The sequence below is a fragment of the Carettochelys insculpta genome, chromosome 23 (assembly GCF_033958435.1).
Source record: "Carettochelys insculpta isolate YL-2023 chromosome 23, ASM3395843v1, whole genome shotgun sequence".
Taxonomy (NCBI): Eukaryota; Metazoa; Chordata; order Testudines; family Carettochelyidae; genus Carettochelys; species Carettochelys insculpta.
In genome coordinates, this window is record NC_134159.1 from 23,957,807 (window position 1) to 23,972,502 (window position 14,696).

The window sequence follows — 14,696 nt, forward strand, 5'->3', positions numbered from 1 at the left end:
TCCAATTTATGCCAGTATTTTCAGGAAAAGAATTACTGCTGAAACTGAACATCAGAAACTGATCACAGGGTAACCTGTGATATTCTGAACTGCTTACAAGAGCTGCCTGTTTATTTGTAAATGGGGTGGTAGGGTTTTGCACTCCTTGCCCACTGCATCTTATTACTTAATGTAAGAGTCACTCATTATTACATTTGAAAAAATATAAATGGAGAGGAGAACAAATGTAATGAGTTTTTATTTTAAAAAAATCTTAAATATAAATATGTAACTTTACAGGCACAACTTCAGTTCCAAAACCAGTAACCATAGGTTTGGTGAAAATTATTGCTACATAAGGCTTCTGTTGCATGTTTTTACATAGCATAATTGATCTGTTGACTTTCTTTACATTTCTAAATAATACTTAATGAAGAAAGATAATATATTTGTGGTGCTGTAAAAGAGTGCATCTATTATGGCCAATGCCATGACTCAAATATATGCATTTCATTTCAAATTCAAATCAATGGTAACTGATCAAGGCAGATACACTACCTGACATGAAAATACTTTCAAACTCATAGTTCTAGTTATGAAATTAGCAACATATTAAGTTATATTTTACATGTATATTGTAAGATCAATACGTGTACCTGTATTTAACACATCAAAAAATCAAACAGTAATATTCTATGATTAAAAGAACAGTGCAACTGTACTGCATTAATCATATTTTAGATCAAATTAACAACTTGTCTCTGTAGGTGGAATAGATACACAGACAATCAATGGAACAGCTATTTGGAAAACAGAGAAAAGGGGTTCTGAGGCATTAGACAACCCTGATTTACCATATTCCTTTTAACTTATAACTAAACTAGAATAGGAAAGATTTGTGTAGGTCAGGATAGAAGTTCATTTCCAGGGCTTGGGTGTTTCTCGGAGTTGAAATAGTATCAACCTAGATTTTTAAACCACAACCATCAGTGTGATATCGGAGTGCCAATTAGGAACATGTACAGTTCCAGATGTGAAGTGTATTGGAAAGAGAAAGGTGGTGGAAGTTTGTATGCTGGCTGCATACACTGTACCTAGTTCTAGTGCTGTGGTATCCAACCAGTTCTGAAGCACTAGCCACTAGTGGCTACTGCTATAGCAAATTAGCCACATCATTCTGAAAATGTAAATAATTTTGTGAGACGCTCCAAACATACCAATTCTTGTCTTTTAATGCCAATAGAACACATCAACCGTTGTCTTCATCAACAGAAATAATCACATTTTGCAGACATGACAATTATTTTCACGGCTAAACCTCTGAAATCAGGCAAAACTTTTTGATTCAGTAGTGGTACTCTCACCTGCTTCAGAATTATGCTAATAAACCAATCAATGGACACAACTGTAGAAAAAAAATTAATACTGCTCAATTTCAGCATAAAAGCAGTAATGTCAGGGAGGCTGAAAAAAGTACCCTAAGTTTTAAAATTCAATATCTTTGAAAATGTTAAACTTGCTAAAGATTTTTTTAAATTTTCAAAAACAGGAATAATATTCAAACTGCAAGCTGCAGCTTATAACAATGCATGATGACTTCCAGCCTAAGCAGCACATTTAAGCTAGTCTGCAAAGTGGCAGAAGTCTTCATCCAGCAGATGGGTCTCATTAACTGAAAGTGGCTTTAAAACACAGAAAGATCTTCTGAACTTTTTTATTCTCTGAAAATTTTAGTTTTTGATTTAACAAAAGAAAAACTAAGGCAACCATTTTTGAGTTTTCATTGTTCAAGCCACACTCAACCAGCCAAATAGTCACATGTGGCTAGTGATTGGCATGTTGGACACCATGGTTGTATTCACTGTTTAATAGCTTGTAACTTCAGGAATGTTATTTCACTCACAAACTTTAATAAATAAGCTATAGAAGAGCCATCTCCTACTCGCGGTAACAGAAGAGCAGCCTGGCTTGTGATTCCTGCTTTTATGGTCTCTAGAACAATATTAGAAATATTATTCCTAACCGATGAAAAGGTTAGTATTTTAAAGATGCCCACACCTCTAATTCTAATGAAACTCTCTGGGGAGTAAGGGCTAATTTTTAAAAAGATGTTTAACAAAAAAATGACCAAATTTTCCGTCTGATGTACTGAGAAAAACTGACTTCAACCACTGACTGCATTGTTCAGTCAATAAACTTTAAAATTCACTTCCCTGGCTTCTGCTTCACCCACACCCATCCCCATTATGTAACAGCCTCCTATCCTGTGCTCTGGAAGCATAACATTTGGCTTCCTTAGAAAGTCCAGTTTCTAATTCACCGAGGAATCTTTGAATAGTTTGGATTTGCTACAGTCATCACAGTCTCCTTGCTCTTCCTCTGGAAAGCGGCAGCTGCAGGCATCCTCCTCCTGAGTCGATTGCTCAGGTATTACCTTCACTAAACAGAAAGAAATTATTAATCCGCATTGTGTTCTCTTATCACTCTTATTTCATCTTCTCTCAGCAGAGACTGCCTGGTATTAAAGGATGTTCTTCAGAATTATTTGGTTCTTTGACCTCAAATTGTGTCTCTGTCCAAAAACATTTCCTGGTAACTTAGTCTGTTGTGTGTTGCTTTCCACTATGTTTAACAGTCTTTCATGGAACTGAAGAAAGCAAGCAGCACGGAACCTTCAGATTCCAGAAAACAATACTGCTTTCCCCTTTTGACTGAAATACCACCCTTGGCACCAAATGTGTGAATTTACTTTAATCCATATATGAAACCTACCAGTTGCAGGGGTGATTCTACCAGTATACGAGTTTCTTTGCTGGTTATTTCCATTAGAGATTTAAATGAACACAGTCAGCTATTGGTTGATTACAGTATGATGTATACGAGCTCAATCCTACTTCTTACTCATCCAATGGTTGAAATAACTGATTTTTTTCAGCTGATAGACACACACTTTGAACTATATGTATGTGTGTATATATATAATATACACACACACACACACACACTATGCTGTGCCAATGTAGGTTCTGCATTCCAAAATGCTTACAATCTGAGTAAATGTACAAAAAATGTAAACATGTCTCCGTCCAGAAAACAGGGCAATTATTTCAGATTTTCCACTAGTATGTTAACTCCTCTCTCTCAGTGAGGGTATACGTTTTTTTGAAGGAAACCCATTTTCAGGAAGGACTTGAAAGAAAGGACTAATGCTTGCCAGACCAAGTCAAGAAGGTAGTTCCAGGTGCAGGAAGCAACACAGGAAAGAGTGTGGAGGAAAAAAGAGAGTAGGTTTCCATTGCTTGTCCTTCTTTCATGTAATTTGAGAGACATAGTAAAAGATTAGCGAAGACACACTCCCAAATTACACAATACTGCCAAGGGGCATAATTTCATGATACTAATTAAACCCATGGAGGCACCAGTCTTAGCGTGCTGTGACTGGCATTCTGTTTGGCATTCAAAACCAAGATTGAAGTGAAATGCAATACACTGTGTCCTTCCCGATACAGAAGCAGAGGTACTGAGGAAGATAGGAGGTTTTTCTACCACTGTGTTGGTGATGTCTTACAGGTACACATGTGTCATTTCCTGGGAACTTTTTTGGTTTCATTTGTTGTCTGTCATTGGCAGGTAGGAACCTGTCAGATAGTTTATGCACCTTTACGTATCTCTAGCACTAGGTGACATTTTTCGCCAAATAGTTCATCTGCCAAAAATGCTTTTTTGATAAGCCTGTTGCCATTCATGGACTTGACAAAATTACTTTTTGGCTGGGATAAACTTTTAGGGTCATCTTCACAAAGCCACGTTAATATGTCCTCCTCCTAACCTTTGGCCCAGCAGTCAGGGCACTTCAGACCACTCTGAATCATACAGAAAGAAGATTCAAGTTTTCGTAGCCAACCTCCCAAATGCATGCCTTAATCATCAGGCTATGCTGTGTACTCATTTTCACTTTCTCTTTGGACCATTTACTATTTAAGTAATTCATATGAAGTAAAACAACACCAACCAGAGAGACTGAAAGCAACTCACCCCAGATTAGCCCACAGCATGGTACTTCAGATGATCATCTGGGAGGGAGGAGATGTGAGTTTGAATCCCTGCTCCAGAGTATGGATTCAAACGTAGTAGTACTCCTCCATCCCAGGCAAGTGGACTAATTGCTGGGATAAAGGTTAGAAGAGGGACAGACATGGATGGACACGCACACTTTCTAACAGGTGACCCAAAATAGACTCTTCCACTTCACTGACAAATTCTGGATAGTTACTGAACTCTTTTTTTTTTTTTCCAAATTTTAGCATGCTCTCTGATATCAAAAAATATATTATTCACCCAACTTCAGTCACCACCAAATTTCAAAGGGTCAAGTGAGATCTCCTTTGTAACGTTTCTAAAGCTAGTTTCCTTCCACTAGCCTGATTTAAAAAAAAAAATCTAAAACCTGATCGTTATTTTACAGTGCGGTGTCTGTTTGTCTCTTTTAAAACACATTTTAAGTTCAAATGTGCTTCTACCTTTAAAAGAAATTCTGAAATCTGGTTTCTCACCTGCCTGCCCACCACTAGGAAAAGGAAGTTTGTAGGTAATGTCTTACTTTTCTTGAAAAGAACAGGTAGTTTCTTTTTGCTGTAGATGCTGAGGCACACACACAAAGGCAGCAGAAACGTTATGCATACCACCACGGCTACAGTAACTGTGATGCCAACAGTGACCATCTGAAGATCCTTCCCTAAAAAGCAAAAACATACCCTAAGACTGATTGCAAAGCAAAGTTCACCTAATATCTAAAATTCCTTTTTTTCTTTTTGCTTCTTCTGATCTTCCAATCTGGGGAGATTAGACACAAATAAAGGACTTGTGAGTTCAGTTATAAACATAAGAACATTAGATACAGCTGGTCTTAGAATTAAATAAACTATTTCTAAACTAATGAGGAATTATGATCCAATAACTCACCTTGTACATGGATAGGGATTATGATAGAAGCAATGGCTGGAGTTGTTGTTTCTGAAGGTTGTCTGCAAACCACATCACTCCTATTAGTCCCATTCACCAGGATCTTATCTGGAAGGCATCTTAAATATGTTTGAACAAAAGTGTATGAAAATGATTTAAATTCAGACCTAAAAGCTGTATCACTTTTTAAAAAAACAAAAACAAAAACAGTACTTACTTTTTCCATTGTCTGCAAAGACCATTGATCTGATTGTTGAATGTCCCATTTGGGCAAGCGTGGCAACCTTTGAAAAATACAAAGAGAGTTGCCATTTATATAAAGTGAAATTTAAAATGATTCAAGAGATATTCAGTGTACAGCTAAACAATAATTTAGCATTTATATGTAAATTTTCATTTTCACTGGCTTGTAATAAACAACTGTGTGGATTAGGAAAGTTCTTACATTAACTAAGTGAATATTTTAATAAGTGGCTTTCATTGTAAGCAAATTTCTTGAGGCGCCTGAACTTGAAGAGTTGACAGGACTAATTCTGTTAATGTATTTCCAGATAATGAAGAGTCAGCTAGCCTCCTGCGAACTGTGTCCCAAGGTTAGAACATTTCTATTCTAATTATTATTCCAGAATTCTGCAAGCATCTTTTCTTTGTTACGGATATCCCAAAGGACCAAGGCTTACATTAATGGAGTTTCATGGAGCTAATGAATCTGCAAATCACACAATAAGGTTCCAATTCTAGAAACAGGTAGTTGGACTTTCCTACTTTTATTGGCACCTAAGAATTTTACAGAGAGTAATGGGACAAAGACAGCCTTACCTTCTTCAGTAGGCTCCTGACCTACTGCACAGTTTTCTCCACATTTTGAACAGTCTTTTCCAATACAGTGAAACCCATCCTTACATGCACATTCTGCATCCACTGTTGAAGAACAATTCCTTTTATATGTGAATTTTCCTGTAGAGAAAAAACAAATGTCCAATATTGTCACTCATTCCTCACACCATCTGGGACAGGGACAGAAACAAACCCATTCTAATAAAACAGTGTAATAGAGTATGATGGGATAGCCATGTTAGTCTGTAGTTTCCACAAACAAGCAGTCCTGTAGCACTTTAGAGACTAACCCATTTATTAGACCATGAGTGCTCATGACCTGATAAATGTGTTCATCTCTAAGGTACTACAGGACTGCTTGTTGCTTGTGAAGCTGTGATGGACCAACAAGATTCAATCTGAGTGTGCAGGCCAGAAAACCACAATGGTCACATGAAACTGATCTTCACTTTAGCAATTTTTAAAGTTATTTTTCCCCTGTGTGGCCCTTTGGAGAGCCCATTTTTACTTACATACTTAATAAATTCACAAAACTTCAGGCCCTGTACTTCTGACTCACACACAAAGAAGTGGGGATAGGCTATAGTATGTGAAACTTTGCGGGGTGGGGAGTGTCAGAGGAGGACAGCCTACAGAAACGTTGGCTCTCGATATTATTAATCATGTACCACCAGTGCCCTTAGCTTCCGGCTGAACAACTCCACGAGTGTCTGCAGTCCCCCTGCTGTGCACACGCCCGGGAGGCAGGGAGGGGTTTGGCGACGCGGCTGTGTACCTTCACACGTGCGGCAGGGGGTGCAGGTCGCGTGTGCCGCCCGCGTGCTGGAGAAGGTGCCTGCGGGGCACGGGCTGCAATCTGCCGCTGGGCCCCTGGCGCAGCCCGCGCAGGCGAAGTACGTGCCTGCAAAGGAGCAGGAGGTGGCCGTGAGAACTGGGCCAGGAAGCCCGTGCCCGCCCCCCCTTCTCCTTCCCCTTCCCCCCGCCCCCGGGCCCGGGCCCGGGCCCAAGGCACGTACCGGGCGGGCAGGGCGGTACAAGCGCGGGGCTCGGCGCGCCTAGGGCCAGGCACAGCACCAGCGCCGCCGCCGGCAGAAGAGGAGCGAGGTCGCGTCCCATGGGCGCCGCGGCGAGTGGCTGCTCCGGGTCCGGCCTCTTCGGCTGCGTGTCGCGCGGCGTCTGAAAGGCAAAGACCGGCCTGAGTCACGGCCCTCGCCACGCGGCCGGGGCGAGCCCACAGCCGAGCCCCTGGGGAGTTCCCTGCTCTCCCGCCCGCCCGGGGCAGCCGGCAGCGCGGAGACCATCTCGCGGAGCGCCAGAGGCTCACCTGCGGAGCTCGTGAGCGTCCCTCCCGGCCGAGCGCCTCGCTGATTCTGCCGGCTCCGGGCTCCGGGCGGCCCTTGTCTGGCCGCCCCCGGGAGCACTGAGTCAGCGGCGGGGGCGGCTCACGGGAAACCCCCACGCATCCTGATCTGGACCATTTGGCATAATTGTGAGTGTGAGCCGAGGTAATCTGGGAGAGGTGTCCTTGAGCCCTTTCCTTACCCATGCCTGTGTGATCCAGGAAAAGTGCGTGTGCACCTTCATGGGCAGTATGCCTTATTTCAGCTGTGTTGGTGACCAGTAGCAGGGCACAGGTGTCTTAGTGAGGGGAACTGTTACCTGTTGGGTGGGAAATGGGTGTGGTCCGCAACATTAAGGAAAAAGTAAATGTATAGTGTCCAATGCCATTGTAAGCATAAAGTCGTGAATGTTGTCAAAGGCACCAGATATGATGCTCTTTCAGTGGAGTAAGTTGTTTGAGAGTTGGTGTAGATAGCTCCTGGACAATGTACAGACAAGTCTGTGAGTATGTGTATTATAGATGTATTAGCAACGAAGGGTCCTGTGGCACCTTATAGACTAACAAAAGTTTTGAGCATGAACTTTCCTGAGCAAAGACTCACTTCATCAGATGTATTGTAGCCTCACTCAGAGATGGCAGAGTTGATGAAGCAAAGGTATTAAACTTTGTATTTTATGGCTTTCAAAACTTTAAGGTAGAGTTTTCAACATTAGTTATATTTTTGTCACTGGGTTTCCTGGGTGTTTTGCTTTGTTTTTTGAGAGAGCTTGAAATGTTGGTAGGAGTTAGTGGTCATTTAGGCAGTTATCATTTTGTAAGTGTGCAGTTCAGACACTACTGTGGCCAGATCTCTGTAACAGTAATACCTATTTTTTTCATAGTGCTTTTCATCATTTGGTCTCAGAGAGTTCTACCAAGGAGGGAAACATCATTATCACCTTTGTGCAGATGGAAAAACTGAGAGACAGAGAGAAAGCAGGGCTCTACATAGCCATCTGCTGAACAGGAGGTTCTGGGAGATGTACAGTTTCTCATTCATGTTCATGTGATATTTTCAGCTGAATGAGAATGTTCCAGGTAGATAAATGCAGACTGAAACAATAGCTGTTCCACTTATCTTGGTGGGTGCTCTCATCTCTACTCCCCATTGCCAGTGCTGGACACTCTGTGCTTTGCTTCAAGCATGCAAATGCTCAGCCCCTCACACCAGTCTCAGCAGATACCATCTCACATAAAGGGGCAGAGAAAGAGAGGCTCAGAACCCTTTCAAGCAAAGAGGGGCTCCCAGATCCTGGTTATCACAGGGAAAGACCAAGGAAAGGAGCTCCAAACCCTTTGTGAGAGCCAGAGCCTGCCCCCTCAATATCCTACTCACATGAGAGAATAGGGAGAGGAGTACAGAACCTCCAGAGAGGCAAGGACCCTAAGATTCCAGCACATACAGAGGAGGGGAGAATGTGGAGCTGACAGGAGCTCTTTACCCCAAATCCTCCCACTCTCCCTGCCACTCATCTTCATGTCACTCCTCCCAATGTTCCACTTCTGGCCAGCTCCTTCTGACAAGAGCCCACAAACCCAAATTTGGATAACTATGTTGCTGAAGAGGCAAAATGTTTTTTTTTTTTAAATTAAGGGATGTGCCTCACCAATCTGTTAGAATTCTAGGAAGGACTCATCACATGTGGACAAGGGTAATCCAGTGGACATAGTGTACTTGGACTTTCTGAAACTCTTTAACAAGGTTCCTTACCAATCTCTTCAGTACAATCCTGGGATAAGGAAGAGGATCCTCTCCTGGTCGAAAGACAGAACACAAAAGGATAGGAATAAATGGTCAGTTTTCAGAATGGAGAGAGGTAAATAGTGGGGGTCTCCACTAGCTGTATGGGGTCCAGTGCTGTTCAACATACTCAAATATGATCTTGAAAAAGGGGTAAACAGTGAGGTGACAGTACAGGTTTGCAGGCAGTGCAGTATTACTCAAGAGAATTGAGAGACAATGTGTGTGTGGAAGGTAATATATTTTCTTGGACCAACTTGTGTTTGTGAGAGAGACAAGCTTTTGAGCCACTCAGCACTTTTCCTGATGTCAGGGAAGGGTCTCCAAATGTCACAGCTGAATACAAGATTGAACAAATACCGTAGACCCCCAACTTTTGCAGAGGCTGCATTCTTGGCAACCTCATCATAAGCTGAATTTTCACATAACTCAGGAGCCAGGAAATTGACCAGCACAATAATGCTGGTCATTTTCCAGTCTTCTGTGAGCAGGGGGAGCTGGGAGCCAGGCTCCAGGCTCCCAGCTCCCCACCACTCACAGGAATCTGCCTAGCACTAGTGCTGGTCAATTTCCCAGCTCTGCAAGCAGAGGGGAGCCAACAACATTAGGAACCATTACGAAAGGGAGAGATCAGTGGTTTGCAACTTGAAGTCTGAGGGTATTGCAGGGGGTCCATGAAAAAAAAAAGATACATTGAAATGATCATAGAAAATAGAATTGGCTTTGATGGGGCATGATTGGGGGTCTGCACTAGTGAAAAGGTTGAGAACCACTGGAATAGATAAGACTGAAAATGTGTCGCTATATCAAACTGTGATATGCCCATGATTTAATTGCATGCCTTTCTGGTCTGGGATGGCCTTAAAGGCGGCCACTGTGGTCTGGGGGACGTTGTCCAAGTGCTGTAATTTCTTGGATGTGGGCTGGCACAGCAGGGGTGAGTGGTGGCAAGCTCAGGGTTGGAGTCCATGTCCAGCTGGGCAAGGAGGTGGGCAACAAGTCTCAGATCTCCTAGCCTGTCAGGGAAGTGGAACTTGCAGGGCTCACCCCTTCCTCTGGACACAGGTGGTGGCCACACTTGCACTGTCCTGCTTAGTGTTCAGGATTGTACAGCCAGGGAAGCTCCTGTACTGAGAAACTCATCCCACAGGCAGCTTGTCCTCATGCCCTGCACCCCATGCTGCTGTTTGCACAATCAAAGAATGGGTTCCAAAATATAAGTTTATCCAGGGAGCCATTTTTCCTAAGCCCAGCTCTGGTTTTGGTCACCCTTTAAAAAAAAACCCTCCCACCTCCCCCAAAAATAGAATTGATAGATGTATAAAGGAGAATTATTAGGGGTATGAAACAGCCTCCATATGAGGAGAAATTAATAAATCTGGGATTTTTATGAGATGATGGGGAGAGATATGATGGAGGTCTATCAAATTGTAAATGGCATGGGGAAAAAAATGAATAAGGAAGTCTTACCCTTTGCATAACAAACAAGGCAGAAGTCATCCAACAAAATGAACATGCAGCAGTTTTAAAACAAAGAATTATTTCTTCACACAACACAGTCAGCCTGTGAAACTCCTAGCCAAAGGATGTTGTGATGGCCAAGAATATAAAAAGTTTTCAAAAATAAGTTAGATGAAAGTTCATGGAGGATATGTCCATTAATAGCTGTTAACTAAAATTATCAGGAACAAACCCCCAAACTCTCAATGTCTCTAAATCTTTGCTCGAAATTTTGAGTGGATAACAGAGTTTGGTTCTCTCAACTAAAGCATGGCCGTTCTCAGACGATCTGATGCTGTGCTATGTGGATCTGGTCTGACAGTATGGCCAATCTTACGGTTTTGTACTAAGTCTGCCTCATAACCCACAGGACAGCAACTTTCAAAGATATCTGAGTAAAATGTGGATGTTTAGGGCACTTAGGAGTCAACATTTACCAGAAAGGAGTTTTTAACCTTAACTGTGGGATTTAGACATGGGTAAGTGCTTTGCTGAATCCAGGTTTATGTGATTGGCCCAAAATTAAATCACCACTTGTAGTTGTAGAGCAGTCAAAAATAGAATCTATTTCTCAAGTACCAATTATTTCAATCAGATGAATACTCCTCCTCTTAAAATATTTGCAGAGAATAAGTAGTAGTAATGAATGATAATAGATTACATAGCACTTGAGTATGATGCCACCTTCCATCCCTTGATTTTGCGATAAACTCATTTGGATTTAAATAGGGTTTTTTTAATTTTCACAGTGGATTTCTGTTACTTCATTTTCTCTGTACTTTACATGAACTTCAATATCAATGTACCTATAACAGGGTTTACTTTTTTATTATAATTCATTTTCAAGAATTACCCAATGTGACCCACAAAGAATTAATCTTTCTTAATTAAATTGCCCAAATTAATTATATTTTTGACCATGAAATGTCCATCATTTCTGTGTTCAGTGAACCATGGTATTATGCTATGGATGCGAAGGACCTTTATCCATGGTTCTTTTTATTTTTTTTCAAACAGTAAATGCCTTTCTTACGCCCTTTACAATGACAAGTCAGTTGCAAAGGTATAACATTAGTAAACTTTATGCTTGAGAGTTTTCAATGACATTGGGTATTTGGACAGTCAGTTCCAATTAACAGTAAGTGGGCATTCAGAATCATTGGGTGACTTTGAAATACCTATTTCTAGTATTGGGGTCACATATAATTGACTTAGTATCATGTACATAGGGTGCTGCCAAAATAAAGTAGCTTCCAGGCAAGAAGAAGGTATGAGAGAGTACATGTTGCTTAGAGCTCTTGCATGGCTGTGTTTTGCTATGAGTGTTTGACAAATTGTGCAGGCTGGGAAACCCCACAAACTGTATTACAGAAATTCAGCTGTGGGAGTGTTAATAGGTTGTTAACAACCCCCATAACATTAAATTATCACCATGAATTCTAATCTGTCCTCAAATGAAAAAAAGTTAAATACGTCAGAACTATGATAAATTTAACTACGACTGATCTCAATTTCTGAATGACATTTTGTGGGCTGCAGTGTGATGCTTTGTGCAGAAGTGAAGCAGCTGATTTCCCATCACTTGGTTTAGCACATTCTTCTGTGTAAGGCAACATTAGTGTGCCCTTTGAAGCAAAAGAAAATCTAATAAGATTAACTTTATTAATTATATTTACATATTAACTGACAATAATTGCAGCACCATTACTGTTCATCTTGTTAGATTTACAGATTTTGGTGTAGCTTAAAGTGAATACTAATAGAAATTTACACCCACTAGTGCTGTGTCAGAATTAGTTCTGAGCAACAATACTTTGCAATTACTTAGTGCTCCCTAAAAAACAAACAAGCAGTCCTGTAGCACCTTAAATACTAACAATATATCCTAGGTAATGAGCTTTCATGGCAAACAGTTTTCAAGATAATGAGTATACTATTCTGCCACTCCTGTATATCTCATCACAAGTACAGCGGTGTCTTGAAATAAGGCTTTATTTGTTTAAGCAGTGCCACATGCTGAAATAGCCTAGTTCAAAATTCATTCCAAAAAAGGCTGTGTAGAAATAGCCTTAAGGAATGAACAAGAGGATGCTCTTCAGAATTCCTGAGCTATAGTAAAAAAAATTCCTGTAACTCGTTAACTTTTCTCTCATAAAACAAGCACTTGATTGTACACACACAAATTTGAATACAGTTTGTTTTCATCTGCTGTTCTTCTGAGTTAAATTAATGGTTTTTAGACACTTGATCAATTGAAATGAATGCTGCAGGTACTAAAGGAAGGTGTACAGAAATAATTTGATTGAGGAGAGGAAAATGTCTGCTTCAGAAGACAATAAATATTTTCATCAGGTTCCAGGAGTGGATGGATAAATGCTACACTGAAACCCTCTCTGGAAGGGAGGATTGATGCTCCCCTATATCAATTGCTGTGGGAAAGGTTAGTTCTGTGCCCTATTAATAGTGTGCTGAAGCCTAAGGCAGGGATGGGGTAATAGTTGTAAGCCTTCTGATGCCAACTTGTGGGGTAGGGGGTTAGAGCCATATAATGATCCCAACCTGAAGGCAGTGTGGATCATTCCTCTGAATACTGAGATGATTAACGCTGATAGGTGCTATTAATGCCAAGGTGGGGGCACTGCAGAGTGATCCTCTATGGGACAGAGGAAGTACTGACCCTTATTGCATGCCAGCTCAGGGGTGTTGCAGATGGGTCCCCTACGTGTTCAAGGTAGTGCTGACTCTTGTCTGTGCCAGCTCAGGAGTGTTGCAGACTAGTCCCCTATGGATTGAGAGGTAGTGCTGACACATATCGATCCCAGCTTGGGGGTGTTGCAGACTGGTCCCCTGTGGGTTGAGCCATAGGGCTGAAACGTATCGATGCCAGCTCGGAGGTGCTGCGGACTGGTCCCCTGTGGGTTGGGCCATAGGACTGACACACATGGATGCCAGCTCAGGGGATGTTCCGGATGGGTCCCTGTGGGCCAGGCTGTAGGGCTGACCCTGCTGAATCCAGCTCCGGGGTTTCGCGGATGGGTCCCTGTGGGCCGGGCTGTAGGGCTGACCCTGCTGAATCCAGCTCCGGGGTTTCGCGGATGGGTCCCTGTAGGGCGGGCTGTAGGGCTGACCCTGCTGAATCCAGCCCGGGGGTGTTGCAGGCGGGTCCCTGTGGGCCGGGCCGTAGGGCTGACCCTGCTGAATCCAGCCCGGGGGCAGTGCGTCCCGATCCTCCATGGGTCGGGGCGGTGCTAACCCCTTTGGCGCGCCAGCTCAGGGGGGGGGTCTGGTAAGGCGCTCCTGCCGCTGCGTGCTCACCGCTCGGGCGGGACGGGGCGCTCCCGGCCGCCACCTCCCATTGTGGGGTGTCCTCTGGGCCGTGGGCGGAGCCTAGCAGCCCCCGCCCTGCTTGCTCGCCGACCCTCGGCCTGGGGACTGGAGTGCGGCTGCGGAGGTGGCGTGACTCGCGTCCTCTGTGACGTCAGCGTGGCCCCCCTCCGCGCGGCGCGGCCTGCGGGAGAGGCCTGAGAGCGGAGTGTCCGCGCCCCCTCCCTGCGGAAAGGTCACGCGCTGCCGCGGCAGCAGCCAGCCGTTGTGCTCGTCGTCCGTAAAGGTCACGCGCCAGCAGCCCCGTCTCAAGTGCTGAGCCCCCCCGGCTGCCTCCACTTGGTGTGCGCCGCCTTCGCTAGCCCCCGCGGGGGCTGCAGCGCGGGGAGCGAGTCTCCCTGGGAAAGCCCGCATGTGTGGCCGCGCAGCGCGCTCAGCTCACTTGTGGCCGGACCCCAGCACCACGGCCCAGCAGGGCCTCCGGGCAGCGTAGTGGCTAGCCGAGCCCGGCCTAGATCAGGCGGTACCGACTCCAGTGCCGAGGTTCTCGCCAAGTACCGTGTCCCCCACGCACACCTACACTTGTGTGTGAGTGCACAGCCTGGGACATTGCCTTCATACACACGTGTGTGCATTATCAAAACAAAAAGCAGTCAAGTAGCACTTTAAAGACTAGCAAAATGGTTTATTAGGTGAGCTTTCGTGGGACAGACCCACTGTGTAAGCCCAGGGTGAGAAGTTAGGACATCGCTCAGTGTGTTTGCTCATGCTTCAGTTCCTGACGTAACCTGTAAGAACAAAACTTAATACTTGTCAAAAACATTTGGATTTGGTTACTTTATAAAACAATGAGGAATCTTGTGAAATCGTAAAGATTAACAGATTTGTTTGGGCATAACCTTTAGGGGATAAAACCAGCTTTTGCCAGATGTAATTTTATAAGCTCAGATGGAACAAGAATAGTGACAACAT

General features: G+C 43.4%; 2 protein-coding genes across 4 annotated transcripts in view; one reads left to right on the forward strand and one right to left on the reverse strand.

Annotated features, from left to right (window-relative positions):
* Positions 1 to 214: 214 nt before the first annotated feature.
* TNFRSF9 (TNF receptor superfamily member 9) lies at positions 215 to 13,760 on the reverse strand. Of its 3 annotated transcripts, XM_075017982.1 has the most exons (10): positions 13,716 to 13,760; positions 13,078 to 13,182; positions 8,871 to 8,914; positions 6,795 to 6,954; positions 6,554 to 6,679; positions 5,761 to 5,898; positions 5,159 to 5,225; positions 4,942 to 5,060; positions 4,580 to 4,714; positions 215 to 2,418 (listed from the first exon to the last, which is right to left on the reverse strand). In XM_075017982.1, exons 4-10 carry the CDS (start codon positions 6,892 to 6,894, stop codon positions 2,291 to 2,293), a joined length of 813 nt encoding a protein of 270 aa, XP_074874083.1. In that variant the 5' UTR covers positions 6,895 to 6,954; positions 8,871 to 8,914; positions 13,078 to 13,182; positions 13,716 to 13,760; the 3' UTR covers positions 215 to 2,290. The 3 variants fall into 3 exon arrangements, with proteins under 3 accessions (XP_074874083.1, XP_074874084.1, XP_074874085.1); XM_075017983.1 differs by lacking the exons at positions 8,871 to 8,914; positions 13,078 to 13,182; positions 13,716 to 13,760 and adding an exon at positions 8,767 to 8,866; XM_075017984.1 differs by lacking the exons at positions 6,554 to 6,679; positions 8,871 to 8,914; positions 13,078 to 13,182; positions 13,716 to 13,760 and having other exon boundaries at positions 6,795 to 6,907.
* The window catches only part of PARK7 (Parkinsonism associated deglycase), a 29,521-nt gene continuing 21,939 nt past the window's right edge, over positions 7,115 to 14,696 (forward strand). The window contains exon 1 of the mRNA XM_075017986.1: positions 7,115 to 7,267. The gene's annotated coding sequence lies outside the window, so the exon portion shown is untranslated. The remainder of the gene's footprint in view (positions 7,268 to 14,696) is intronic.

Coding starts and splice junctions, on each gene's coding strand:
- TNFRSF9 (XM_075017982.1), bottom strand. CDS start 6,894: ATGGGACGCGACCTCGCTCCTCTTCTGCCGGCGGCGGCGCTGGTGCTG. Junction 4,715..4,941: donor AATCCCTATCCATGTACAAG/GTGAGTTATTGG, acceptor TTTGCTTTTTAG/GGAAGGATCTTCAGATGGTC. Junction 2,419..4,579: donor ACCTGTTCTTTTCAAGAAAA/GTAAGACATTAC, acceptor CTTTCTGTTTAG/TGAAGGTAATACCTGAGCAA.